Raw genomic sequence first — 26,540 nt, forward strand, 5'->3', positions numbered from 1 at the left:
AAAAGAGCATGGGATCAGACAAGAAAGAAAAAAAACGCCTCGGCCATGCATGCAGATTGAAAAAGAGAAGGAAAAAATGAGGGTGTGAGTCAAAATCTAGAGGCATGAGTGAGGTCAAGTGACGTTGATAGCAGTAGTCAACAGTCTACAAGCCAGCTAAATATGTGAGAAAAAATATGAGCTATATGTAACTGGTAGAGAGCAACCAGATTTCTCCTCAAAAAACCGACATTATGATTGGGTATATAAGAAACAAAATGTCTCGCAGTGATGTGATGGTGATGTAGTGGGAAATGGCGGCGCGCAATCATTTCAAATCGAGAGCACGTTTCGAGTTTTCATAGACAACGTAACTGATCGAAACCGCCGGTGCTACTTTGAGCATGTTGGGTGTGATGCCCTTGTAGAACCCTCGAAGTCCTTCGGTTCGATACGTTGTGCGGACAACGTCGAGTATTCCGTCGTAAGTAGCCGGGTGCAAAACTGTGCCCTGGGCTTGGAGTCGTGTTCGCAACACGTTGAGTGGATAGACAAAGGAGGCGCCTAAAGCACCACTAAAAGCCCCGATAGCTCCGGTTGCAAAATTACTCAGCGGTACATCGTCCTCGTGGCACTTATTCAAGCGAGCTTTGCGCGCAAGGAGTCTTGATTTCAAATATTCAAATGTGGACAGATCGATGGCCGCATAGGGAAACATGCCAATGAGGCCCAGAGGCAGACCACGAAAGAATGCAAGACCGCCAGTGCTTTGCCACATTTTTCGAGCAGTCTCTGCAATGAGTTTGTTTCCTTGAATTCCTCCTTCTACAATTTCACATTGCATGCGGCTGAGACTCGTTAGAATGAGAACTGTTGAATGCTGTTACTAGACTCACAATTTCAATGTATCGACCGGGTAAACAAAACACTGGGCCACCATGCCACCAAGCCCACCAGATAAAAACTGCGAGGTTGGTCTTATTTGTTTCGGGTCATTGTGTCCTTCGAGACGAGCGAATGCACGTTTTGAAGACTACACTAATCAGCAACTCCACAAAATTAATGTTGGGTTAAAAAATAACTCACTTCATATGCGCCAAACTTGATGGCAGATTCTGGCATGATCTTGACAACGTTCAACCCATTACCTAGGCAATGTCAGCATGCCCCAGAAAACGACACGGATTCACCAACCTGCAAAAAGACTGCGGATGCCTCCAGCACGCCACAGCTCCTGGGTTGCATCGGCCAAGCTCTTAAGCCCCCTTCCGACAGCGCTCAGGGGAGCACCCTTTTTGGCCGCACGGACAGCTTCTTCGCGGACGCCAGTCTGGGCAATGAGATAGACTTTCAGACGGTCGAGGGGCGCAGTGGCTGTCCGTGAGACGGCGCCAGCGACTCCACCGGCGATGAAGTAACCTAGGTGGGGGAAGAGGTCCGTCAACTTCAGTTCAAAAGAGTGCACCGACATCCACATAGCTACAGTCTGAGGAACAGGCAGCCACTCAAGCTCAAGGTCAGCGTCTAACACGAGCAATTCCGGATCGGAGGCTGGCTCGGCACTGGACGTCTCGGCATATGCAACAGCCACCAGGTTGAATGGAGCAGCGCTGAGTCTCGAGATAGAGGCTTGACAGAGATGGTAGAGTATGTTCGCCAGGGAATGGAGGAAGTGGTAGAGAGTCGGGATTTCAGTACCTAAACCCTGTAGAGTTTCATTGATGTCGACATCTCCCTCCGGGTTTAGATTTCCCGTTGCTGTGTAGTACGAGAGAACAGTCCGTAGGCTGGCCGTGTCTGTGGGCAGGAAGAGTAGAAAGTCCCTGGACCGGTGGTTGGTTAGCAATGTCTTACAATAGGAAATAGGCTGGCATTGTGTATTCATGCTGAATGGCGGGGCGCATGCGTACCTCCATTCAGTATAGCTGATGACGCCGTCATTGTTTTGGTCCATTTGTTCGAGGAATTCGTCGAGCGTAGAGTTCGACACCGTGATCCCAGCCTTGGAAAAGGCCTCTTTCAACTCATTCCTATCAAGCTGCCCATTGTGATCTCGGTCTATACTCTGGAAAAGCTCCCATAAAGCGTCATCGGCGTGGTAAACGAAGTCGCGGAATTCTAGGACAACCGGGCCGGTTAGGTGTCAATCGGATAGTAAAGCCGTCTAGCCCGCTTACCATTGTATTGTATGCGACCGTCACCGCTCGTGTCGACGGTTTTGAATACCTGGTGCAGCATCGAGTCTGCATTTTTAAGGGCTAAAGGCGAGCAACAACAACAATCAGTCTTGGTCCCAGGAGGGGCACGCGATTCATCATTCCGGCCAGCAACGCGCGCAGAACAACACGCAGAGAGAAATCGATTCGGTGCTCACGGTGGTCCATCTTCTTCAGGCCCCTTTTCAAGCCATTGTAGTCCACATATCCCTGCTTGCGGGTATCTATAGTTTCCCATAATTTGTCGACCCTTTCGGGGGTCTCGACGGGCCCCATGTTCGCAGGCGGAAAAAAATTGCTATCGGAGCGGCGCAACCATCCTATCCCTAGAGTGCGACAGAGGCTGCGATGCAGCAATGCATTGGAGTGCTAAGCGCGAGAATTGCGAGTTGTCGTGGAAGTGAAGGTCACGGTTAGAGCTTGCAGTCAGGTCTCAGTCAGTTGTGCAGGCAAGAGCGGAGATCGCTGGCAGTCGGGCCGTATCGGGCCAAGCAGCCAATCAGCCAATCAGCCATGGTCATCAGCCGGACTCTGGCGACAACGTTCCATCAGAGAGACACGACAAAGATCACAGGTAATTGTTCTCGCTCGTCCCTCGAGAGGTCGGTCAATGAGGGCCGGCATCGGGAAGAGGGCTTTGTGGCTAATGCTATTTTAGAACCGTGCATTTTCCTGTTCCCGCAGGTGCCAGTAGACAGCATAAAATCTTGATATCAACCCGTGCTCTGCCATGATGGCCTGATAGCATGCTACCCCAGAAACAAGCAGCCAGTCAGGAATATTGCCCCCTCGTGGGCTGCTTCAATGTTGTGTGAACTGCATCATGGCCGCAAACTACTGGGTGTCGACTCAGCGTCGACACTGGATGTTCACGCGAGAGCGCCTGGCAGAGATCCGAGAAAGCCTGTGGGCAAGAGACAAGGACAGCAGCCACCAGGTGCAGCTGCCAGATATGAGGATTATCAATATATATTTTAAAGACCGTTGGTTATACTTTTGAAACAAATTCACGGCTACACGCTAAGACGTAACAGAGATCTGCCGGCTCGCGAAACGCATGAATTCACGACAACAGGCCGTTGCTACGGCTCAAGTGTACATCAAACGCTTCTACACCAAGGTTGATTTCCGACAGACAAACCCGTATCTTGTCATGGTCACGGCCTTTTACCTCGCGTGCAAGATGGAGGAATGTCCCCAGCACATTCGGTTTATTGCCGCAGAAGCACGGCAATTCTGGCCAGGCAAGTTGATGATATTATTATCCACTCAATCAGATACTAATTAGACGATCAGAGTTTGTTGCCAACGACCCGGCCAAAATCGGAGAATGCGAGTTCTATCTGATCTCAGAAATGAGCTCCCAGCTGATTGTGCACCACCCGTACCGCACTGTATCGGAACTGAGCACAGAACTCGAATTGTCCGTGGACGAAGCCAACCAGGCGTCGAATCTTATTAGCGATCATTATCAAACCGACCTCCCGCTTTTGTATCCACCGCACGTCATCGGAGTCACGGCGGTTCTCCTGGCGGTGCTGTTTAGCAACAGTCAGCGCGGCTCCCACATGTCGATGAACCCCTCGATTGCGACTTCGCTGCGAGAGGGCGGCATGGGAGCTGCCATGTCGGCGCTCGGGGCCGATAGACAGGGCACAGGGCGGCCGGATCCACGGATTCAAAAGGTTGTCAACTGGCTTGCTGAAAGCGAGGTCGATATCAGGGCGGTCATTGAGTGTACGCAGGAGATGGTCTCGCTGTACGAGCTGATGGAGGGGTTTAATCTACAGCAGGTCAAGGAAGTCATCACGCGGATGATGAAGACCAAGAGCATGGACAAATGAGGTCGACTGTCACCCATGCAGTGGTGTACACACACATGTATACAAATAAACTATTCGCAGTATGCATTACTAGTAATATAAATTAGGATCAACTGCGTGAAACTGGCTAGTGAATATTAATAGACTCGGCGAATGACACGAAAGAGCGCCCAGTTCTGACTCGCAGAGTACTGATCAATCATCTGCATATATGATATTTACAGCTACGGCATAACACTGCATAACACGCACAGTATAAAAAGAAAAAAGCTTCCTTCAGCTGGAATTCTAAATTGGGCTAGCGCACCCGCTAGGATTTACGTACTAGACCCTGATAGGAATAGCGGTGGCTTGTTCCAGGCTTTTCGTGGTCACCTGCCAGCCCTGGCGGGGCGGTGAGGCAGCCAGCCAATGGGCTGCGCGGGCGGGCACATGACGGGGCCCGCTTAAGGCTGTGAGTCAGCGGCAAATGTCAAGACTCAAAGGCAGGTCCGATCGGAGACGGAAGATCCTGCGGTGTCCACGTGACGCAGGCGGCAAGGGATGAAATTTGCCACCGCATAGCACAACATGCAATAGTCGTAGTACGTACTAGTAGAAACGATCCTACGAGGCTGAGACGGTGGCAGGGCAGGGTCTAACTTCTCAGTCCTCAAATATGGAGTCGTCGCATCGGGCGTGGCTCTACTGCAGGCCAAGACGTCATTGATTGGGCGGTGGGCAAGAGCCACCTGCAGCCGGCTCCAAGCCGAATCCGCAAAGGCCCAAAGCGCCAAAGAGCGGTCGCATTTGTTAGCGATGTTCGTGCCTGGTTCTGATCGGGGGATTCAGGGGCCGATACAAACATATAGAATGTTCTGCCAGCCTCTGGCGAGCCCGCAGCCAGCAAGGCAGCCGTCGCCGCATGCGGCCTAGCGCACCTGGCCCAAAAGAGACCTGTTTGTTTGGCTGCCTCGAGTCAACGTCGGTAAACGTCATAAGTGCCGCCCCTAAAATGCTGCGCACCACAACCGCCGCCTATAATTGGCATACTTTGTTTTCGGGCCCGCTCTTTTTGGCTGTCTCATTGGCTGTGCTGCATATCCGACGATGCCTAGTGCCGCGCTAGTGAACCACCGACGTCTGGCTCGTTTCTGCATCGGCTGCTAGTCTGTCGGATTGACATCCTGATTGGCTGTCATATGTGGGTCGGCAGCGCCAATGGTCTCATAAAGGTGGATCTCCGTACAAGCGCGTACTCAATACGGATCGCCCTCTCCACGCAAGCCACCCCGTATTGCCGTAACAAGCCAAACAGCGACACCGCCCTTGCTGCAGCGACACGTCTCATTCGGCCACCCACGGGGAGCTTCCCCACTCGTCCCAGTGGGACCAGTGGGCCCCGCAGGCTTTTTGCCTCTGGCTCGTTCTGGTGCTTACGCTGGCTGCGCTTTTCCTGCCCCAACGCCCATCCATGCCCACACACCCAATAATTAACTAGCTTTCCCTTCCACCCTCGCTCTGTCCCGCCATCGACGATTTTCGACTCTTCCTCCATCCCACACACAACCCACCACCACCAACCTCTCTCTCTCTCTCTCTCTCTCTCTCTCTATCTCTACTTGCTTTCTCCTTCTTCCACTACTTGCTTCCAACTCGACTCACTTAATTTCCTTGTCTCAACTTCTGTCTCTACTCGTGCATACCCAACTTCTGTTCTTTGCGCTCTTTGTTTTGTTCCGCCAAACAACCAGCAGCCATGGCCTCGACATACTTCTACGGTCACCACCAACAGCACCACCAGCAACAGCATCACCACCAGCAGAGCCATGCTGTCAATGCTCACCTGCAATCCAACAACCACCACGGCGGTCGCCGGAGGGCTCCGCGAGTGGCCTCGCAGAACGCTCAGCGCCAGTTCCGCGGCGTCAAGAGCATGAGGGAACTCGCCGAGGCTCCCACCGTGACTGCTTTCCGTCTGCGCTTCGAGGCTGGTCGCTCGTTTGACCTGGACGATGACTTGGAGTTCTGCCCCAACCTGCTCACAGAAGACGATGTTTGTTGGCCCAACCCCCGTCGATCAAACGACAGGCCGTGTTCGCTCAAATAAGCGTTCTTTTCAAGTAATTCGATGCTGACTTACATGACCAGCTACACTCAATCCACTCCTCCGTCTCGGACCGATCGTCTCTGTCGAGCGGATCTCCAGACTCATCCCCTTTGCAGCACCAGATCCAGCCCGCCCAGCAGGTGACGCCAAGCATTTCTCTTTCTCCCGGCCCGTCAACATCCTACGTCAACAACGTTGCCGCGGCCACCATGAGCAATAATATTAATGCCATGCACTTCCAGCAGCCTGCGGCTGCCCGTGCGAGGAAAGTCATTCCTATTATCAACCCCCAGACTGGCACTACCATGTCCAGTCCCCCTACCTCCATCAACCCAGGTATGGTGCAGGCCCAGCGACGGTGGTAAAACCCCCGCCCCTTTTGAAAGTTGTTCCGGATCCAAGTATCCCTTCATGAGGCATGTCTCTTTTTTTGCTCGTATTTTCCCGCCGTCGCTGGCTTCGTCTGCATCGTACTGGGTTGGTTTGTTTTCCTTGGACCTGATGGGGAATACCCGCATCGACAATTGTATATATTTTATTTGATGACGACGAAAATCTTCTTCTCTTTTAGACCTGCGATGGTTTTTTCAGAGCGAGACGTCAAAAAAACCTTTTTTCCTGATTGTCAGCGACAGCGAGCATTTTCGACATTTATTTTTTTTACGACTCGGTACCGGTGTCTATTTTTGAAATTTCATCTTCGGAAGGGAAATATACCAAAAACTCGTTTTCTTATCGGCCTGGTGCACGACTTTTTGCTACGGTGTATAGAAAGCCCGGTGGTGCTTGCCATTATGTTTAATATCACAGCGCATGCCTCAGTGGGAGTTTTGTTTAATATATTTGACATGGGGGTCTGGACAACTTTTGAAATGTGGGATGCCACTTGCTACGATAACTCTTTTTTTATCGCCTTTTTATTCTTGTCATGTTCTCATTTTACCTTGGTTTTTATTTTTTTCCATTACTGGTTGGGGTTGGAATGGGTTCTTGCGATTTCGATTTTCCTTGGGACTAGACGGAAACGATACGAATGTCTGCATTGTTGGGTTGTGATTATTTCTTTATTTCAGCATCTTGTCTCGATATCTGGGCACCGGACCAGCCCTCGCTGTTTATTTTGTTGTTACTTCACTTCTCATGTTTTTTATCTACGCGTATATCCATTGGGTTGGGATTGGCGGTTGGGGTGATCTATGTATGGGCTGGTTGAAAGAAACGCCCAGGTGGAGCGGAGTTCACTGCTGGGTTTCATATACCGAATATATATGGTCATATTTGATTTTTTACCTTCATGTATTGGTTGCATAATCCTGTTCGATCGTTTTTAGTTTTCTTTGTCGATACTGTTGGACTGGGTCCGAATAGAACAAACTTATTAAGTTGTGACACGCAAGCAGTAATGATATTAATTACTATTAGTTAACTCGGGAGCAATCGTAGCTTTGACGTCATCGATCCCAGCCCCACTTTCGACCCAGTGATTCATGGCGATGCTCTGTCGAGTTATTTTATAAGAGATTGTGAATTATTAATCTGTTGTCAGCTAATAATTCAAATACCTTTTATCACTGTATAAATATTGTTGTTGATGTTGAAGTGGTTGACTCCGACATTGAAACATTCTCTCTCTCTACAAGTGATATATATATCTCAGAACGACATACCCCAACGAATCGAGTGAACACCCAAATTTTAAAAAGATACATTGATACATATCAAAATGCCTTCTCTCTCACTCACTCGCACCCTCCTGCGTCCCCTCGCAACTTCTTCTTCCTCAACCTGTTCCTCGTCCATTTCATTCTCAACCTCTTCGATCCGCCAAGCCCTCAAAGAAGGCGATGCCAGTACGTCAATCCCCCCCCATACGACATGTTCAACAATCATGCCATACATGCAGAAACCAGTGCTAACAGATAAAAAAAAAAAAGACAGAGACAAAGAACACATAAGCCAAGAATACGAAAGCGTCAAAAACGAAAACCTGCGCAATGCCAAAGAAGGCAAAGGAGGCTGGAAAAACGAGCTGGCGAGCGAGAGCGAGGCTAGCGTGAAAGCGGATCGCGGCGAGACGGGCATAAATATAAATTTGCAGGAGGAGATCAAGGTCAAGGAGAAGAAGACTGAGGTTAATAAGGGGGGAAAATAATCGGAATCATGTCAAGAAATGAATAACTTCAAACTGCGTTGAAGGGGATATAGGAAGGACTACCTATGGATTTGTGAATGTCAATGTATAATGTATATAGCAGATTGAAGACATTAACCCAAAGTCTATTTACTGCTCATTCATTCAATGTTCACCAATCAAAGACTAAGGAGCGCGTGGTATGGTATCTCGATGATACGATAGTATAAACACCCACCCAAACGCCAAACTCATAAAAACACGAACACGAGGAAAAAAAAAAATAGACTACTTCAGAATAACAATCAAAATAACCAAGATAATAATCAACCCCACAATCGTCATCAAACTCCAGTTATCCCCCGCCTTTCGTCGGATCTTGTCTAAGCGGCGTCGAGCCGTATCGATCCGGCCCTGATGCCGGTCGACGTTATTGTCGACATCGTCCAACAGCGCAACTTGTCCCTCTAGCTCATCGCCGATCTGGATACTCAGTTGATGTTGACGTCCAATCGACTCGCCCAGCGAGTCGAGATGAGTATCCTGCTCACGCAAGACTTGCTGATGGTGCTCGTGGATCTGCTGGTTGCTCAGCCCGCTGGCATCCAGGCCCTGATCGGGCGACGGCTCGTCTCGGTATGGCCGGAGAAGGGCGGCTCGGTTGGCCTCGTGTTCTTCATCGACAGGATCTGCGTCTGTAAACCGCACCGACTTGGACACGGGATGCTGGGGCACCGGTTGCTGCAGGTTAGTTCCGCGCGTGGCGTGTGCAAAGTCTGGCGCCAGCAACGGATCGTTGGGCACCCTGGTGGTATCGGTCGGTCGGTCTTCGCCGTAGAATTGCGATGCCAGATCGCCGTACTGGTTGCGAAGATTCGTCACCTGGTCCTGCGCATCCGCGTCCAGATTGCTGTCATTCTCTAACCCTTCGAGCCCATCACGTAACGATTCGAGCGACCGAGAAATCTCTCCGTCTTGTGTATTTGGCTCCAAGTCTAGCGAAATGGCCCGCTGCCGTTCGAGAAGCGACAGCTTGATGTGGTCTGCAAGGAGGAACAGCTGAGACGGATTGGTCATGCTGGATGTTTTGTTGTTCTTGGTGCAGATACCAATAGTAGTACTAATAGAAAACCGATGCACCTAGTGTTCGGAGATGCCGTACCGAAGAATGCTGAAAATCTAGACCGGGCTGAAGAGAATGCTACAGGACTTCTGGTTCCTGGTTTAAAGCTGGTCTGGATCTGAAACGAGGGCGGATGGGGATGGACTCTGCTGCCAGGCTGCCAGGCTGCCGCGATCTGCTGTGGCTTGGCAATGTGGCTGAGGAATGGGGGCTCGATGCGGTTGTTATGCGATGAGATTCGACTGGCCTGGAGCGAGCGAGCAGTGCTGGAATGTGAGTCCGATGCAGCGAGATGGGATGGTGATGATGTTGATGATGATGTAGCAGAGAGAAAGCGCGGCAGGTCCGACTCCCGATTCGCGGGTGCAGCAGGAGCCGGACGGAAGTGAGAGCCTAGGCTATTCTCGCCGCATCTTCTACAACTACTTCCAGCAACCACACTTCTTACACCCCTTGCCTGCATGCCTTGTCACGGCCAAATCCACCCCCCGATCGACGTCTACCGCAAGAGGCGTCTGTTTCAGCTGTCACCCCTATTATTTCTCGAGAAGCTTGGCGATCGGCCTATCGGGCTTCACGTTTCACCCCGCCTGGGCCAGCCTTCTTGTGTGACAATCCATTGCGAAAAAGGGGCTGGCTAGCTAACTAGCTGACTCGGAATATCCTCGTATATATAAATAAGGGCAGCTCGCCCGTCCACCCATGGCGTCCATGGATATTGGCGAGCTGGTCAGCCTCATGGACTTGAATGGCGGGGCAGAGGAGGTGGTCGACCTCCGAGCACTGGACTATGTTTCCAAGTATGACGAGCATCTCATGTGCCCGATATGCCACTGTCCATTCATCCGGCCGCTGCGACTGCGCTGCGACCATGTCTTTTGCCAAAAGTGCTTGAATGAGGCCATCACATCTACGACATCGGACCCGCATAGCTTCCGCTGTCCGTCATGCCGCTCTCACGCCCGCGAGATATTCGGCAATGTTCCGCGGCTGCTGATCAACATGTGCGACGATATCCGAGTCCGCTGTCCTTATTCGGACGAGGGCTGCAAGGAAATAATGCCCCGCGGACACGTCCAGCTGCATGTCGACAAGTATTGCGACTCTAAACTGATGGACTGCCCGGTCTCGACCTGCACGCAACAGACCCGCAAGAAAAACTTGAGCGCCGACGGGAAATGCATGCACACTGTTTTGAAGTGCGAGGCGTGTGACGAAGACATAGTAGAGCAGGATTTGGAGGTTAGTTAGTGGTTATGGTTGGTGTTGAAGAATCTATGCTAATCATCAATGTCACCTGCAGGAGCATCAAAACGAACACTGTCCAAGTTTGCGCACAAACTGCCCCGACTGTGACGCTTTGTTATTCGTTAGTGCCTTGGAAGAGCACGTGGATACATGTCCAGAGGCTATCCACGAATGTCAAGCATCAAAATACGGATGTAGCGCCAGGTTGAAGCGGTCTGAATTGACAGTCCACGAACGAAGCTGTCCGTTAATCACCATGGGCCCGTATATCGAAGCCCAGAACTCGCGCATTGACTCGCTCGACATGACGATACGACAGCTGCGTCAGAGAAACGAAATCCTAGAGGACGGAATCTCAAACATCCGCTCGACTCTGGTGGAAAGCACCCAGCTTACGCCTGAAAGCCGGCAATCGCCAAGTGGAAATGAGAGTCATCCTCACCCTGAGAGCGGGGAGGCTGAACAGGGTGACCGCTCATCTAACTTGTCGTCCACAACGACGATGACTTATCTATTATCTCTACACGAGTCCCTACGCGAAGAAGTTTCGAGACTTTCGCACGCCATCACCGATCTGGACGCCCGAGCTAGCATGGCCATTTTGAACGAGAGCATGCGAATTAAAGAAGACATGGCCCACACTAGCGCTGCCATCAACACAATCCGCATGCAGATCCACTGGCTGTTGAATCCCCGGCTGCAGCAGGGTCATCGGTTTGCCTCTGCAGCGGGCAGCAGCAGCAGCACAACAAGTACTGGCCAAGGAGCTGGCACAGCAGCCGGGCCGAGTTCAGGGCCAGCATCACGATTTGCTTATAACACCGAAGGTATTCCACCTCGGCGATTGAGCGACAGTGGTCGCGAAGGGACAAAATTGTAGTTATTTTTTCCCTTCTCAATTTGCTCGCGTGTTTCGCTCTTCGTTTTGCAGATTGCTGGCGTTCGGGGTGTATTAGGCTGGATTACAATACCCCATTGTGTCGAGTAGACGCTTGCTACTCAGACTGTACTACAAATACATGTAATGATAATGAATGGACCGACATCTATAAATTCATAGGCCACAGTAATAAAAATCATATAGTGATTTATAGATTCTAGTATAAAAAGGCACCACGTGATCTTCCCCGCCCTGCGGTTGGGCGCCGTGATTGGCGTCCGTGGGCGAACCCACAACAAGCCCGCCAGCCCTCGTCATCGGATCAAAGATTGCAGACTTTCTCCGCCAACAGATTGACCCAAGTGTTGAGTGCGACAACCCCTCCCAAGACCGGACAGGACTGTACAGTATCCTAGGGAGCTTGCAACAAAAAGGGCCGCCAGAGGAAATTACAAGAGGCGTTGCTCTCCGATCGCAATTTTTTTTTTTATCAGCGGGAAAAAAAAAGACGTTTTTATAGTGCCCTGAGACAGGGCAACCGCCAATATGCCGCCAAAGAAGGGAGCAGACCAGCCGAAGAAGAAGAAGGCGACGGTGGATGACAAGGTAAAGTATTTTATCTTTTGTTAGTGTGTCCGATTGCGATTTTTACTAACTGATGAGGGTAGACCTTTGGTATGAAAAATGTACGTCTCGTGTGCCCCGCCACAACTCGTGTGGAACCCGAAAAGAAGAAAAAAAAGATAAAAGACAACACAGAATATTAACGTTTTAATAGAAAAAAGGAGGAGCCGCCAAAAAACAGATTGCACAACTAGAAGCCCAAACCAAGGGTAGCAAAAACGCCGACGAAAAGAAAAGAGAAGCAGAAAAGGCCAAGCGCGAAGCTGAAAAAGCCGCGGCCGAGCAGGCCAAGCGAGAGGCTGCCGAACTGTTCAAGCCCGTACAGGTGCAAAAAGTGCCGTTTGGCGTCGATCCCAAGACCATTGTCTGTCAGTTTTTCAAAAAGGGCCATTGTGAAAAGGGGCGGAAATGCAAGTTCAGCCACGATCTCAGCATCGAGCGCAAGGCCGCTAAGAGGGACTTGTACTCGGACACGAGAGATACAGAGGGGACTGAGACCAAGGACAAGGACACGATGGATCAGTGGGACGAGGAGAAACTCCGAGACGTCGTCATGAGCAAGCATGGCAACCCGCGGACGACAACGGACAAGGTTTGCAAGTTCTTTATCGAGGCTGTCGAGAACCAGAAATATGGCTGGTTCTGGACATGTCCGAACGGCGGTGATAAATGCATGTATCGCCACGCGCTACCACCTGGGTTCGTTTTCTTCTTCTTCTCACTTCTTTTCAAAACTGACATAAACTTCAGGTTTATTCTCAAGACCAAAGAGCAGCGCGCTGCAGAAAAGGCCCTCATGGACAAATCGCCTCTCAACACTCTGACGCTGGAAGACTTCCTCGAGTCCGAGCGGCACAAACTCACCGGCACATTGACGCCTGTCACGCCCGACTCGTTTGCCGAATGGAAGAAGAAGCGCCTCGACAAAAAGGCGGCCGAAGAAGAGGCCCGCAAGGCCAAGGAACACACTGGTCGTATGCTCTTCGAGTCAGGCAATTGGCGTGGCTCTGAAGAAGGTGACGAGGAAGAGTCCGAAGAGGAAGACGGCCAGGGTGTATGGAACCTGGAAGCCCTGCGCAAAGAGACTGAGCGCTTGCGCCAGCTGAAAGAGGAAGATCGATTAGCCAAACTGCATGGCGAGCCGGTCAGCGAAGTGCTGGCTAACGGAGATGGTTGATCATTGTCACTTGACCGTTGACCATTGCACCAGTTGAAATCGTTAAAACAGTTTTCGTTGTATTCTCTCTTTTGAACCGTTTTTTGATGAGGATCACAAGCCGAGGGGAAATACCATACATACGATCCTTTTACAGCCAACTTAGAACATAGCCGTCATCTGCAAGAAGGAAAAAAAAATAGGGGGCAAAAAGGAGAAAAAAGCAATGACAGCACCACAGCATATGTGAGCGGGAATGGGTTGCTTTTATGATCTTTATACAATCTATTCGTCATTCATGGCAGTTGACACTGTTAACAAACAGAACAGAACAAAGTATACAAGTTGGTTACTTTTATCTATATCTATAAAGAAGCTCTTTCTACAATAAGCCGTTCCTGTAGCATCAATCCCCTGACTTCTTCTGCCACGCCCCACGACAACTCGACGCCTCTGCCTCCGAGTCCGTATGCGTGTACTACATTTTTCCTTTCTCTTTTCTGCCCATCCAAGGTATCAGCCGCAACGACATCTACTCGTTCAACCTCAATCCGGACCCCGCCTTCTCTCGCCGGCCGGCGTCCGACGACATCACGGATAACGCTGAACTCGGCCTTTTCGCTGCCGCTAAATGGGAACCATTTCGCAGCTTTGCGCAGTAACGTTTCTCTGATTTCAGGGAGTGCATATGGATTCCAGTCATTAGGCTGTTTGGTGCCGCCGATGATTGTACCGCCTGATAGAGGTCGGGGAATAGCAAACGACCAGGTTCCATCTGCGTTATGGCGGGTTAAAGTATAAGGGATTTGGTTGCGGACGAGGCATGTTTGTCCTTTCCTCTTGGTCAGTATTTGGAGGAAAAAAAGGAATGAGTAGACTGGGGAAAGGGGAGCACACCTCTGATAATAAAGCTCTTTTCATCGTTGAACCCTGTGCCGGAGCAATTCACAACAGTCTTTACAATACCATCTCCATCGCTAGCACCGACAACAAACGCTTCATCAAGTGAAGACAACGCATGCTGCCGCACCTGACCACCTCCAAGCACGAACCTCCGAAGCAGCCAGCCCAGATACAAGGGCGTATTGACGCAATACGTCCAGTATTCAATGCCCAATTTAAGATTGCTGTCTACCTGGAGCTCCCTTTGCGGGATATTTCTGAATGAAGGACCGAGATGCGCATACACAGAACTGTTTACATCGAGAGCTGCATCGACGTATTCCGGTGTCGGAGACTCGAAATGCTCAATGCCTGGCATGAACTTCACTCCGGACGAGACGTCTTCGGAGGCGATGCGCTGGAATGTCTGGTATGTATGTCGTGCCCATTGTGATTCTTTCTGTACTTGTGCGCTTGATCCTGGAACAGGCCGGTAATGCGCTCCGGCCCAGGGACTGGCGTAGTCGACGGACTCTGTGTGTGGCAGGTTGCGCGCGATTATGAGGATGCGCTGGGAGGGAAGGAGGCTCGATTGCAGGCGCAAGGCTGTGGAGAGGCCGATGACTCCGGCGCTGGTTTTGGTCAGTGATGTTTTTTTTAATTCTTTATCGACAGACTGCAAATGTTGCGGAGAAGATGGGTCGTACCCTACAACGACAATGGTCTCGGACGTCATGGCACCAGAATTATTGCACACAGGTTTACATGCAGCTGGATAGGTCGGTTGACGTAGAATAGTAGTTAATTGGATCAATTAATGATCAATTCTGTCGCCGACAAAGCTTGAGGTATCTTTATCATGATAAAGCATAATTAATTAATTATTGATGACTCACACGGTTAAAGTTTCCCAATGCGGGACTCTATAGATTGGACTCATTGGAGTATAAGCGTTATTTTCAAGAAACACTAATATGATTCCCATTTCATCGAATTATCCTATAACTTATGCTAATTAAATATGAACCTCATTACCACTTCTCGACATACGGTCTCAAATCGAGCTCAAACGCAAACGTTGTCCGCGGCTGCGTATGCAGGAACCAATACGAGTCGGCAATCTGTAATAGTCAGTTTACTCAGTTTACTGTAGACCTTTTTTAAAAAATAAAACGCCGAAGAGATTGCATACCGAATCAGGACTCAACTTGGCATCTTCGTGCTCCAATTGGTAATGCTTGAGGCGCGGAATGTCAATAATTCCATCGACAATGATATGCGAGACATGCACTCCCTTGGGCCCGAATTCTCTTGCCAGAGACTGCGACAGCGCACGAAGAGCAAATTTCCCGCTTGCGAAGCCGGCGAAATTGGCAGAGCCTCTGACGCTGGCCGTTGCTCCTGTTTTCCGGCCGTCAGTAACGTTATCATAAATGATTCATGAAGAAGAAAAGCAAACCTGTAAAGATCAAACTAGGCGGATGCTCGCTCTTTTCCTCAACTCCCTTGAGCAGCAAAGGGAGCGACGCCTGGGAAAACAAGAACCCGCCTTTTGCCTGGATATCGATGCTGTTCGTATACTCGGCCTCGGTCAATTCCAAAAACGGCTTGCGCGCGAACCCGCCGCCCGGGTTGAAAATGGCTGCAGCCAGAGGCGTGTTTGGGAATAGTTCGGATGTGATCTTTTTGAATGCGTTGCTGACCGAGGCTGCGTCTGCGACGTCGGTGCTGATGCCGACAGCTTTGCCGCCGGACGAGTTGATTTCGGAGACGACGCCCTCGTAGTTGGCCGGGTTACGTGCTAGCAAGACGACTGGGTATGCTTTTGCAAACTTGCGGGCGATGGAGGCGCCCTGTAGAGAGTTTAGTCGATTGAAGCTATGAAGCTACGAAGCTATCGGATGGGATGGGTGTGTTACCGTTCCGGGTCCAACGCCGGCGATGACGGCAAATCCTTTTGATGCAGACATTTTTCTTCCTTTAGATAGATCTTTTTTGTATAATCGAGTTCTTTCGATGAAGTGTGACCGTGTTTATGTTGAAAACCTCACAGACAGCTCTAGACGTCGACCGGAGAGCTATTATTTATAGCTAGGTGAGGGGAAATCTGCGTGAGACCTGCTTAGAAATACAGCAGAGCACAGCAGGATCTTAGTCAGTGGCACATCCAGAACAAAGATGTGCTAGCTGCGTCTTCTTTGGCCGGCGAATGGCGCAATGAGAGGATCGACTGACATCAATAATATTAAGAGAGAAACGAAATATTTGTTTACTGATCCGGTCGATGTCGTCATACTGATTACCCCGCGTTAGTTGACATCTGACCATCAATTGAGTAGAATGTTTATAAGCTGGATTGCATAGTCTGAGTGCGATATATCTATTTTGGGGTTGAGTATATGTAAGTTGGATATAAGAGAATCAATTGATTCAATGCTGTTATAGTATAAAAGTCAAGAATCCTAGTGGCGGCCACCGACGGCCCATGCTTTATGTATTCAATATCGAGTAGTTTACATAAAATTAATAACGAATAATAAATAGAGGATATAAAACTAAGAATGAATAATCAAAAAGGGCACAATAGAGAACCATTTCACGCTAAACATTGATTGTCATAAAGGGCGAAATGTGACAAGTCCCAGGACCTAGGGTTAGGGTTAGGGTTAAAACAACATTAACTGAGAGTATTCATCACGCCCAACGCCATTAAGGCATCAATCTCATTGCTAACTTTACCAAACCAATGCTCTACATGTAAATGTTACTAGCTGTACTTGTAAATTGACGGCTAATATACTAGTATACCATATACATGTATGTTCAAAGTCCTAGTGCCACATGTCTAGGTCGATTTTTGGCAAAAGTCGCTTCACCATCTCCTCATTCCCATTAAAGACCGCAATATCAAGTAGCGTCTCTTCATCTTCGTTCTTGGCCTGCCAGTTGGCGCCATTTTCCAGCAGCAGCTTTGCCACGGCCTCATGCCCGTTAGCCACAGCGAGGAAAAGCGCCGAGCCATGGTTGTATTCGTCGTAAGCCTCTATGTCAAGGGCATCGTAACCAAGTAGAACTTTGACCACCGCCTCATTTCCATTTTCTGCGGCCCGCGTCAACGCCGTCCAACTGTAGTCGGGTTCAACAGCATTTATGTTGGCGCCTTTGTCTAGCAGCTGCTTCACCATGTCTGCATTCCCCCACGATGCGGTTGATAGTAGGGCCGTCTTGCAATACTCGCCAGATGTGCCTTCGGGGTTGACGCCGTTGTCTAGTAGTATCCTCGCCACTGTCCAATGGCCTTCTTCCACGGCCACTCCTAGGGGCGTGTACTCGTATGCGCCCTCCTTGTTGGCGCCCAGTTCTAGCAGTAGCTTCACTACATTCTCATGCCCTAGTTCTGCTGCCGCATATAGCGCTGTCCTGCCATCGTTATCTTGCGCCTCCTTGTTGACGCCCATGTCTATCAACAGCTTGACTACCTCTGCCTGTCCGTTCTCGGCGGCCAGTATCAGTGGCGTCCGGTCGACGACGTCTGGAGCCTCAAGGACGGCTCCGGTATTTAAATCTGGATCCTTTTTTAACCGCTCGTATAAAGCTCGTAGGGATTCGGTCAGTCCCCAGTACGCCGCGACGTGTATCCCTGCTGCCTTTTTTATATTTTCGACTTCGAGTGGGGCAGTCTTTCCGGACATTCTTGTGATACAGGTAGATACTTTGGACGCATCTTCAAGGAAATCTACAACCAAATCCTCCCCGTCGATGGGAGATGTGCGGGCATGATAACCCCAGTTTTGTGCAGAATACTGATATAGACCGCCCAGCCATATCTCTTCCTTTGAACAGTCGTTAGCAGGCTCTGTTACAATTTTGTTAAATGACAAATATGTGACACAGCTCCTAGCAACCCCCTTATTCCCAGCCGGATACCATGGAGGCAAAAAGCGTATCAAGAAGTCATAGGTTGTATAATGGACCAAGCGAACTTGGTCACTGCTCTCATCGATCGTGACCAAGCCAGCACAGACGGAGCTTATGTATGAAATTCCAGAAAGATTCTCCTTGTCGAATTCTGTAGAACCATTCTCCACCGCAACGGCGTGATCCAATTCTGACTGGGTCAGCTGTCTTCTTGAAAAGGTGATCCACGCTAGGGCTCTCTTTGCAAGAGCCTGGTCATCGGTCGTTTGGTTGTCAATTCTCGTCAAAGCGCCCTCATAGACATCGTCCAATTGTTTTAAACCGGATGGAAGTTTATCCAAAGTAGTTCTAATCTTTTTGGGAGAACTTAGTCCTTTTAGAGAGTCTAGATGAAGTTTGGCAAGTAGAAACCTAGTTCAAGATTGTTAGCATGACTTTCCCTTTTTCTGAAAAAAAAAGGTACAATGCTGGGATACATACATTCCCTGTGCTGCTTCGACAATTCGACTCTTGATCTGCTCCTGCAGGTCAGGTCGCTCTAAAACGAGCGGGTGTAGACTTCTCATTTGAGTGTCCAAAAAGATCCGAATATCATCATCGCTGGCGCGGATCGGCAATCTTGTGCATGCTTCTCTGTCGAACATTTCAATAATTTCTGGGACTTCTCGTGACGTTGCAAAGATATTTGCACCACATTCAGTCTGCAAGGTGAATAGGTTTGGGAGTAGTCCAGATAACAAAAAGTCTCTACGGTTCCCATTAGTCACGGGGCATTCGTCCAGCGCATCAATGAAAATGAAAACTTTTGAGTATTCGGAGATGGTTGATCGCAATGCCTTTAGGACATCAGCAAAAGTTGGTCGCTCGTTTCCACTTCGACGATCGTGAAGCTCTTCCAAATGAGCAGGGATGAAACGAAGTCCCTCAGTAAGCTGTTTCAGCAGACTGAGGAATAAATCAATAGGTCGCAGATCCTGTTGATCGAATTGGCAGTACAGATAGGCAATTCCAACAGTGTCGTCGGTGTAATACTTTGTGCTCATCTCCTCCACAACGACAGATGTCAGGATGGTTTTACCGGCACCAGGTATTCCATGATATATGAGAGCCTTTCCATTCTCGCGTTGCCATGTCTTGAATTCATCAGACTCCATCAGCCACAACCCAGTCCCCTCGTTGCGTTTATCAAAGTGGTCACTTTGTCGAGGGCCATAATCAATCGTAGTGATCCAGTTCAGGAGATATTTCTTTTCCTGGCGGAATTTTTTGCGGAGCTGGCTTTCTTGCAGCTGAAGAGCTTTGTCAAAAGAAGCTGTGATCTTCTGGGTATCGTAAACCTGGGAATTTTCTCGGAAAGTCTTCTCCGCATCTTGAATATCAGTCAAACTTCCTTGCCAGTCACTACCCTTGATCAGATCCTTTAAGAAATTCAAAGTCTGGTTTCCGTAGCAAGCCAAGGCAGTTCTCATCTGAAACAATAGAAGCTGCTGATAAAGCTCGACCAAGTCTGCTTCCAGCATATCACGCATTCCTTCCGATGGGCCGCCGTCCAGGGCGTTGTCCTTTTTGAGCAAAACACCACACAGACTCCAGTACCAGCTCATCCTTTTGGTGACATACGCAGCTCCTGTGCGTTGAGCTGCAGACTCCGCAACAGGGTTGTCCAAAAGTTTCAAAGTTGTCGTGACAACAGCCCATGGAAGAGCAGCTTGAGGCGACGCGGATATGGCCTCGGCGATGATATCCGTCACAGGCGCAATGCCTCCGAGAATGGTACCCATCACACTCTTTGCATTGGCTTGTTTTTCCGTCTTTTTCAAGCCGGCATCGATGATGCCTCGCATCTGCGCTCGGCGTTTGTCCGGGTTGTGCTGCTCAATTGCATTTTCAACTCCTTCCAACGACGCCGACGCTGTTCCGGACCCATCATCGTCGTCTTTGAGCTCGCGAGTAAGAATTTTTTCGTACTCTTGCACTAACTTGGATTCCGTTTCATCGCCATCGCGGAGGTTATTATAAGCCCGGTCCCAAATTTCCCCGGCAAGACTAGGCGTTGGGGCCAGTGGTGTTACTGCGGCACCGTTTGGAACGACTGTAGATGGCTTAACATCTTCAGTTGGGGCTGGTGGTTTTGGGACAGGCGCCGATTGCGACTGTGGCTTGCTTTCTACTTGATTATTCTGCTGCGGCCGAGGTGGCTGGGAGGGCTCATCTTCGGGGGCGTCACGGTTGCAACAGAGCTTTAGAAAGGCCATAGCCGCAGCAAAAAAGTATAATCTTCACAAGATTGATCAATTGATGCGATGGCAGGTGACAACATCAGCGGGACATTTGGATCTTCGCTGTGCGGGGCTTGTTATAATGTTGGTTCCGCCGACCTGTATTAGGTTCCTTTCTATTAGGAGTGGCTCTGACAGGTGCATGTCACGGTCAGTGCCAATGGTGGAAATATGGAGAATCACAGGCTGAGATAGCGTGTTGTTGTGTAACTTGTATTGTTGTGTTGTTGGAGAACCCTTCAGCTGGCCACGCACATTGGATTAGCCCAATAGGGTAAGACACCGGATGATCTTGTGAAAGTTTACAGAGTACATCCAGGGTAGCTGCGTCATACAGTAAAACCTGCATTTAATAGTTACGCAATCTTCGGTTGCTTACATGTAAGGTGATAGTTAATTAGCATAATATTCATGTTTCGATATCAAGCAACTGTGTAGTATATCAAAAACACGGTGTTCAGTTGCTCATGATAACGTTTTGAAGATATTGACTAATCTCGAGTTGCTTAACCCCGGGTTTTCCTGTACTTGAGGTTTGCAATCCAATGTTGGTGGGATAATTTAATCTTCCATGGGGCGAGCCAGATTGTACATGCTCGAGGATAACCCTAAATTTAAACCCAATCCGGCACAATAACATTAGAACATTGAAAAGAGATTACCAATTATATGGAAATATAAAAATAAAGTAACCTATTAATAAATCACTTAATATGCGGTTCCAGCAGATCCCCGACGTCTGGAAGCACGACGTCAACGTGAGCTGTACATTGATGTCTGCCTCTGACACAACTAGGCATCTGTCGAACGGTACTCGTAAGCGTGATGAAACCAGCTGATATTCATCTCTTTCTTTCTTTTTGTTTGTCGAGTCTCGACCGAGAAAAAAGATGATCAGTTCTCAAAATAGAGCATCCTGTAAAGATGATTGACGAAGTCCTTGACATGTGTCGGCTTTACCCACTCGCCCGACGCTGGCGGAATATCAAAATAGGCTTCGCCGAGTTCAATCATCATATACCATGTCGTACACCATGTACATTTGACAAGAGCGTCACATGGGCTGAACACTACGTCAAAGAAGAACGCAAAGGCGTGGCGCTGCTACAGAGAATCCGGCGTCTTGAAAGCGATAGAGCAGAAATACTAGAATCTAAAGGGGGGGATCAATGAAAGCCTGGCTACAAAATTTCGTCTCTACATCATTAACGAAAGACTGCTAAACACACGCCAGCTATATAGCACTCATCGAGACAGATTTCGCAAATTGTGGTCCACCAAACCAAAAAGTAGTTTCGCTGTAAACTTGGAAATGGCTCGGAAGCCCCAGTATACCATGCATGATAGGTCATGGCTCTGGAGGAAGCAGGTAGACATTTGCATTGTGACAGGTGGTTGCTGTGGGAGGGATTGTGGGTGTTGCAAGAAACCCTTGATGCTTTCACGCAAGAAGAGGGCGCTTTACAGCCACAGTACGGCAGAGTGTGGATGCTGTGTTAAACATCACGATTCCTACCCCCGGATCCATGCATCAAGGAAACTTGATTTAGAGCCTGATTGGCGAGCAATCGGGTAGATAATTTGCTAAAGCATACAAGCTTGACAGGACTACGTTGCTTTGTATCTAACAGTCATTTTCTCGCTCAACATTTCCAAAGGATTCTTTCAATTGAAATGAATGCCCAATTGACGTTGGGAGACTGGTACACCGCAAGTTCAACTACCCAAAACTCTTGGTCTCATGGCATTCTTCAGCCAGCCTGGACAGCTAGGAGTGGAGTGTTGCTGTATTGAAGTTTATTTTTGACTAGCTACAGCCTACTGCAGTATATGACTAGCCCAGATCCTCCCGAACCCTTTTCGAGTGGAGATTTTTATAGTTTTCACCTTTGGGTACGGAGTAAACCGAAAAGTTACGTATTTTGTGAAGCTTAAAGGTTGAAGGGCTAAAGCAGATCGGAAAGGCGGCGCACAACCTAAAGCTGACATTAGCCCTAATGCAGTAGCAACCAACGCGCTAGGCTTTGTGACTGCAACTCTGCTCGCGACTATCGAGCGACGGTTCGTCCAAAGACAGTTAGATACAAAAAATAGTAAATCGAAGCTCGCCGTGTCCGCTCTTTTCATTCGATACACGTTCCCCGTCCCCACCCGATCACAAGTAGTTTAGCAGGCACGGGGAGTTCTTTGTTGAACACCCACGCGATCGACACGAGCAGGGCGGGGGACGCCATGGAGTTGTTCTCCTTAAATTCTCAATCATGATCTCCTCATGCCTGAATCGTACAGCACTCAAGCCTCATGACCACATCCCAGGCTGTTCAATGATCTTACTGGCTTGACTCGAGGCTGACGGCAGAGCTATACACGCACTAGCATCTTGATCTTGACCTGTTTATGGGAAATATTCATATGACATAGACTCGATCTAGCTCTCCCAGGTTGATTATTTCAGGATAGCTCAGAAGACATCTGGAAGCACGAGGTATTTATACGAGAGAAATCCCACGACTCACTTGGAAGTTCTCGTCAAAGCTGTGTCTTCCAGGACTTTAGAACATTTTAAACAAGTCATCATGGTCAAATCTCTGTTTGTGCCGCTGGCACTGTCATTATTCGCGGCTTTCAACCTCCCATATGCTGCTGCAGCCCCCGCCGCTGCTAGCTATGCACAGAAAGAAGGATTTGAGTCAATCCCAGCAGGTTGGGAGCAAGTATCTGCTGCCTCACCCTCGCAGGTGCTGAACCTTCATCTCTATATGACCCCGGCCGATGCCAGTGCACTTGAGGAGCTCATCCTCAACATTGCAACCCCGGGCCATCTCCTCTACGGCCAATTCTTGTCACCTGAGAAGCTCAAGGAGCATGCAGCTCCTTCGTCAGCTGCATCCGACGCCGTCATCTCTTGGCTAACGGAACACAACTTGGCTTCAGACGCGATCCAGAACGATGGCAGCTCACTGACCGTCCAGCTGCCCGTTGCGCAGGCTGAGAAGATGCTGCAGACCCAGTTCCACAACTACAAGAGCACGGCGACGGGCGAAGTGCGTACGCTGACCTTGGCCTACTCGCTTCCCCAGTCGATTGTCGACTTTGTCGAAACCATCCAGCCAACAACCGACTTCACCGAGCTTCCTGTTGACACCAGGATCCAAACCATGACCCACGAGCTCAACGCCTCAGCCGTCAACTCGGTCGGAGATGCAAGTGGCTGTGGAGAATATATCACCCCGGCATGTCTCCAGTCGCTATATGGACTACCAACTGCCAACGCAAACACTCCGCAAGGTGGAATCGCGGTGCCTGGATTCTTAAACGAATATGCCAGCCATTCCGACCTCGACCAGTTCCTGCAGGAGCTCCGCCCCAACTTCAGCCCGCGCCCTTCATTCAACGTCGAATACCTCGCCGGCGGCAAAAACGACGAGAGTAACCCGGGCGTCGAAGCTAGTCTCGACGTTCAGTATACCGCGGGTCTGGCCAACGGCATTCAAACGAATTTTATTTCTGTTGGAGATGCCAGCGCCACTGGATTCAACCTCGTTCTCCACAAGCTCCTTAGACAGCAAACCCCACCGTCGGTTATGTCGTTGTCGTATGGATTCGACGAGGGCGCGCTATCCGCCAACCTCGCCAACAACATGTGCAATCTGTTCGGCCAGCTTGGTGCCCGCGGTGTCTCTATTCTTGTTGCTAGCGGAGACGGCGGAGTCGCTGGAAGCCGACCTAGAACTTGCTCATCTTTCGTACCCACGTTCCCAGCTTCGTGCCCTTACGTGACTAGCGTTGGCGCTACGTCGGGCACGAAGCCTGAGGTCGGCGCTGACCTGTCTGCTGGTGGATTCTCCAATGTGTTCCAGCGGCCGGCATACCAAGGTCTCGCGGTGACCGAATATATCAACCGCCTGGGCTCTCAGTACAATGCCAAATTCAATACCAGTGGCCGTGCTTACCCAGATGTTTCTGCCCAGGGAAAGAGCGTTTACATTGTGGTAAAGGGTAAGGGTTTGTTGGTTGACGGAACTAGGTATTTACTGTCCTTCATCTTTTTTTGTTTTAAAAAAAAAGTACTGACAATGATATTAGTGCTTCTGCTCCCATCTTCGCCTCGACTATCGCCCTGCTCAACGCCCAGCGTAGCCCGCTGCCACCTCTGGGCTTTTTGAACCCGCTGCTCTATCTGCAATCCTACGCGTTGAACGATGTGGCCAGTGGTAGCAACCCCGGATGCAACACCAATGGCTTCCCTGCTGGTGCCGGTTGGGACCCTGTTACTGGACTGGGAACACCGAACTATGGCCTGTTGCGGACTCTGCTTTGAGCGGAGATGACTGACGAGTAACATTTGAACTATTTGGACGAGTTATATATAGCATACATAGGAGTAATATTAATCCAATCTATACGTATTGAACATCGAATACTGTACTGTAGATGTAATAAATTTGACATCTGGAAACCCTAATATACAATTTGCTCAAGTCATTTCACACATGTATTTCACCAACGTCTCCCTGCCTTTCTACTATTCTCACCAGAGCTGCTACCACTGCTATCACCTTGTGACAGCTGTCGTTCGGCATCCATCATCTGATCAAACTCTCTTTGCGCAGCGTCTCGTTCCTGTTGTCTGCTCTTCTCCTCGGTCGCATAATCGGTGGTTGGGTTTTGGGACTGCTGCTCTTGTTCTACTTGTTTAAAGGCGCGGCCCCTCCACATTGCCGGTGAATTGGCCGTCATCTGTGGCTGCTGCTGGGAGCGTTCTTGTCGGATGCGTTCCCAGGAATTCGTCGATTTATTTGTGTTTTGTTGTGTTTGCAATTCAAAAGCTATGGGGCTAGCATCGTCGGTGCTGCTACGGTCGTCCTGGAGAAAGGAATCGGTGAAATCAGCCTGTTTCTGCTCCCTTCCTCCCCAAACATTATCCGGAGCGCTTGTGCTGGTGCTGGTGCTGCTGGTACTCTCCCGGCCCCGGCCGTAGTCAGGTTGCGGATACTCCTCAGCGACTGCCGTAGCTGGCGGATTATGGCGAATAGCCTCTCTGCCTTCGTGTCTTTGTCGCGCTTGTTCACTGTTGCCCTCGAGACGCTGCAATCGCGCATTCGTATACTTCTTAACCGCCTCACGGAACGAGCCCAACCGCTCATCCGAGCTCAAACCCAATGTGAACTGATAAGTCGCAAACCCCTGGAAATTACCCATAGACAACAACACCCAAAACGACGTGCGAATCGCCGCCTGGAACACCAACGCTCGCTTATCCGCCGTGGCCACTGACGCCATCGCCTGTTGAATACCTTGAAAAACCGGCACGTTTCTCGGGATGCTAAGTTTCTTTCTCAAAAATAAATTCGTGTGTATAAAACCCGCGCTCAGGCCAATGGGCATACCCAGCCCCCTCATGTTCACTTCGCGGCTGGTGTGTTCGACAAATGCGTTGATTTCGTCTTGGCTCGGGTTTCGGCGTAGAATGCCTTTGGCCATTTCTAAATGCTTCGAGACGCGCTCGAGCACTCTGTGCTCCCAGAGCTGCGGGGTTAGGAATCGGGTGTACAGGTAAAAAGCCATCGGGGGGCGCAGGTATTCGCGGTCGAGCTTGCTCGGGAACAAGGCAGCTTGCGGGCTGCTGGGATCGGGGCTGTCCCATGTCTCTATGTTTGTTGGAGATTGAGACAGAGTCTCGTCGTCGAGCACCATTTTGAGTTTTTTTTTTTTCTACCTGGGGTTTGTTTGGTCCAGAAAGAAAACTGCAATGCTGGAAAGAAGTGCGGAGGAGGTCGTTCTGCCACCGGAGCGCGGTTCCGCCAAGGCGTGACGTCGTCTCCCGCTTAGTCAGCAGTCCTATTTCAACGACATTGAACTTATTATGATATTTTAGTACTACAGATTGATGTATATCAAGTATAAATCCAAATCAAATATATTAAAACCGCATCTTGTATGTTCTGTTGTGGAGATATAGTCTCCAAATCGCAACTGTATAGCGCCATAATCGCCCTCGCGGGCTACACTTTATGTAAGTTTTTCTCAAGCATTGTTGAGAATCGAGGTTTAAAAGCAGCAAATGTAAAATGGAATCTCAAAAAGAAGGGAAAAGTCGACAATCTTGTCTTGAAAATTCAAACACGCAAAAACGCAAAAACAAAAACTAAACAGCAGAGCCTGGTATATATAAGTAGGGATGGTGATAAT

The 26,540-nt window shown here is 49.5% G+C and overlaps 11 protein-coding genes across 11 annotated transcripts; 6 read left to right on the forward strand and 5 right to left on the reverse strand.

Moving 5' to 3' along the window:
• Positions 1 to 307: 307 nt before the first annotated feature.
• On the reverse strand, positions 308 to 2,471 carry TRUGW13939_05175 (uncharacterized protein; the record flags this gene model as incomplete). The annotated part of the gene is made up of 7 exons (XM_035488339.1): positions 308 to 827; positions 876 to 1,012; positions 1,066 to 1,127; positions 1,174 to 1,802; positions 1,890 to 2,097; positions 2,157 to 2,237; positions 2,354 to 2,471. 7 exons carry the CDS (start codon positions 2,469 to 2,471, stop codon positions 308 to 310), a joined length of 1,755 nt encoding a protein of 584 aa, XP_035344232.1.
• Positions 2,472 to 3,018: 547 nt separating this feature from the next.
• TRUGW13939_05176 (uncharacterized protein) lies at positions 3,019 to 4,039 on the forward strand (the record flags this gene model as incomplete). Its single annotated transcript, XM_035488340.1, has 3 exons — positions 3,019 to 3,178; positions 3,230 to 3,443; positions 3,484 to 4,039. 3 exons carry the CDS (start codon positions 3,019 to 3,021, stop codon positions 4,037 to 4,039), a joined length of 930 nt encoding a protein of 309 aa, XP_035344233.1.
• A 1,717-nt stretch (positions 4,040 to 5,756) lies between these two features.
• Positions 5,757 to 6,472, forward strand: TRUGW13939_05177 (uncharacterized protein; the record flags this gene model as incomplete). Its single annotated transcript, XM_035488341.1, has 2 exons — positions 5,757 to 6,053; positions 6,149 to 6,472. The coding sequence occupies 2 exons, from the start codon at positions 5,757 to 5,759 to the stop codon at positions 6,470 to 6,472; spliced, it is 621 nt and encodes a 206-aa protein (XP_035344234.1).
• A 1,358-nt stretch (positions 6,473 to 7,830) lies between these two features.
• On the forward strand, positions 7,831 to 8,259 carry TRUGW13939_05178 (uncharacterized protein; the record flags this gene model as incomplete). Its single annotated transcript, XM_035488342.1, has 2 exons — positions 7,831 to 7,957; positions 8,042 to 8,259. The coding sequence occupies 2 exons, from the start codon at positions 7,831 to 7,833 to the stop codon at positions 8,257 to 8,259; spliced, it is 345 nt and encodes a 114-aa protein (XP_035344235.1).
• A 267-nt stretch (positions 8,260 to 8,526) lies between these two features.
• TRUGW13939_05179 (uncharacterized protein) lies at positions 8,527 to 9,315 on the reverse strand (the record flags this gene model as incomplete). Its single annotated transcript, XM_035488343.1, has 1 exon — positions 8,527 to 9,315. The coding sequence occupies one exon, from the start codon at positions 9,313 to 9,315 to the stop codon at positions 8,527 to 8,529; it is 789 nt and encodes a 262-aa protein (XP_035344236.1).
• Positions 9,316 to 10,063: 748 nt separating this feature from the next.
• TRUGW13939_05180 (uncharacterized protein) lies at positions 10,064 to 11,489 on the forward strand (the record flags this gene model as incomplete). Its single annotated transcript, XM_035488344.1, has 2 exons — positions 10,064 to 10,603; positions 10,665 to 11,489. The coding sequence occupies 2 exons, from the start codon at positions 10,064 to 10,066 to the stop codon at positions 11,487 to 11,489; spliced, it is 1,365 nt and encodes a 454-aa protein (XP_035344237.1).
• Positions 11,490 to 12,035: 546 nt separating this feature from the next.
• TRUGW13939_05181 (uncharacterized protein) lies at positions 12,036 to 13,290 on the forward strand (the record flags this gene model as incomplete). The annotated part of the gene is made up of 4 exons (XM_035488345.1): positions 12,036 to 12,095; positions 12,158 to 12,175; positions 12,268 to 12,812; positions 12,864 to 13,290. 4 exons carry the CDS (start codon positions 12,036 to 12,038, stop codon positions 13,288 to 13,290), a joined length of 1,050 nt encoding a protein of 349 aa, XP_035344238.1.
• A 344-nt stretch (positions 13,291 to 13,634) lies between these two features.
• TRUGW13939_05182 (uncharacterized protein) lies at positions 13,635 to 16,121 on the reverse strand (the record flags this gene model as incomplete). The annotated part of the gene is made up of 6 exons (XM_035488346.1): positions 13,635 to 14,101; positions 14,167 to 14,783; positions 15,202 to 15,272; positions 15,344 to 15,552; positions 15,611 to 16,004; positions 16,071 to 16,121. 6 exons carry the CDS (start codon positions 16,119 to 16,121, stop codon positions 13,635 to 13,637), a joined length of 1,809 nt encoding a protein of 602 aa, XP_035344239.1.
• Positions 16,122 to 16,982: 861 nt separating this feature from the next.
• On the reverse strand, positions 16,983 to 20,324 carry TRUGW13939_05183 (uncharacterized protein; the record flags this gene model as incomplete). Its single annotated transcript, XM_035488347.1, has 2 exons — positions 16,983 to 18,480; positions 18,550 to 20,324. 2 exons carry the CDS (start codon positions 20,322 to 20,324, stop codon positions 16,983 to 16,985), a joined length of 3,273 nt encoding a protein of 1,090 aa, XP_035344240.1.
• Positions 20,325 to 22,924: 2,600 nt separating this feature from the next.
• TRUGW13939_05184 (uncharacterized protein) lies at positions 22,925 to 24,669 on the forward strand (the record flags this gene model as incomplete). The annotated part of the gene is made up of 2 exons (XM_035488348.1): positions 22,925 to 24,375; positions 24,435 to 24,669. The coding sequence occupies 2 exons, from the start codon at positions 22,925 to 22,927 to the stop codon at positions 24,667 to 24,669; spliced, it is 1,686 nt and encodes a 561-aa protein (XP_035344241.1).
• A 179-nt stretch (positions 24,670 to 24,848) lies between these two features.
• TRUGW13939_05185 (uncharacterized protein) lies at positions 24,849 to 26,045 on the reverse strand (the record flags this gene model as incomplete). Its single annotated transcript, XM_035488349.1, has 1 exon — positions 24,849 to 26,045. One exon carries the CDS (start codon positions 26,043 to 26,045, stop codon positions 24,849 to 24,851), a length of 1,197 nt encoding a protein of 398 aa, XP_035344242.1.
• Between the last annotated feature and the right edge of the window lie 495 nt (positions 26,046 to 26,540).

The sequence above is a fragment of the Talaromyces rugulosus genome, chromosome III (assembly GCF_013368755.1).
Source record: "Talaromyces rugulosus chromosome III, complete sequence".
Lineage (NCBI taxonomy): Eukaryota > Fungi > Ascomycota > Eurotiomycetes > Eurotiales > Trichocomaceae > Talaromyces > Talaromyces rugulosus.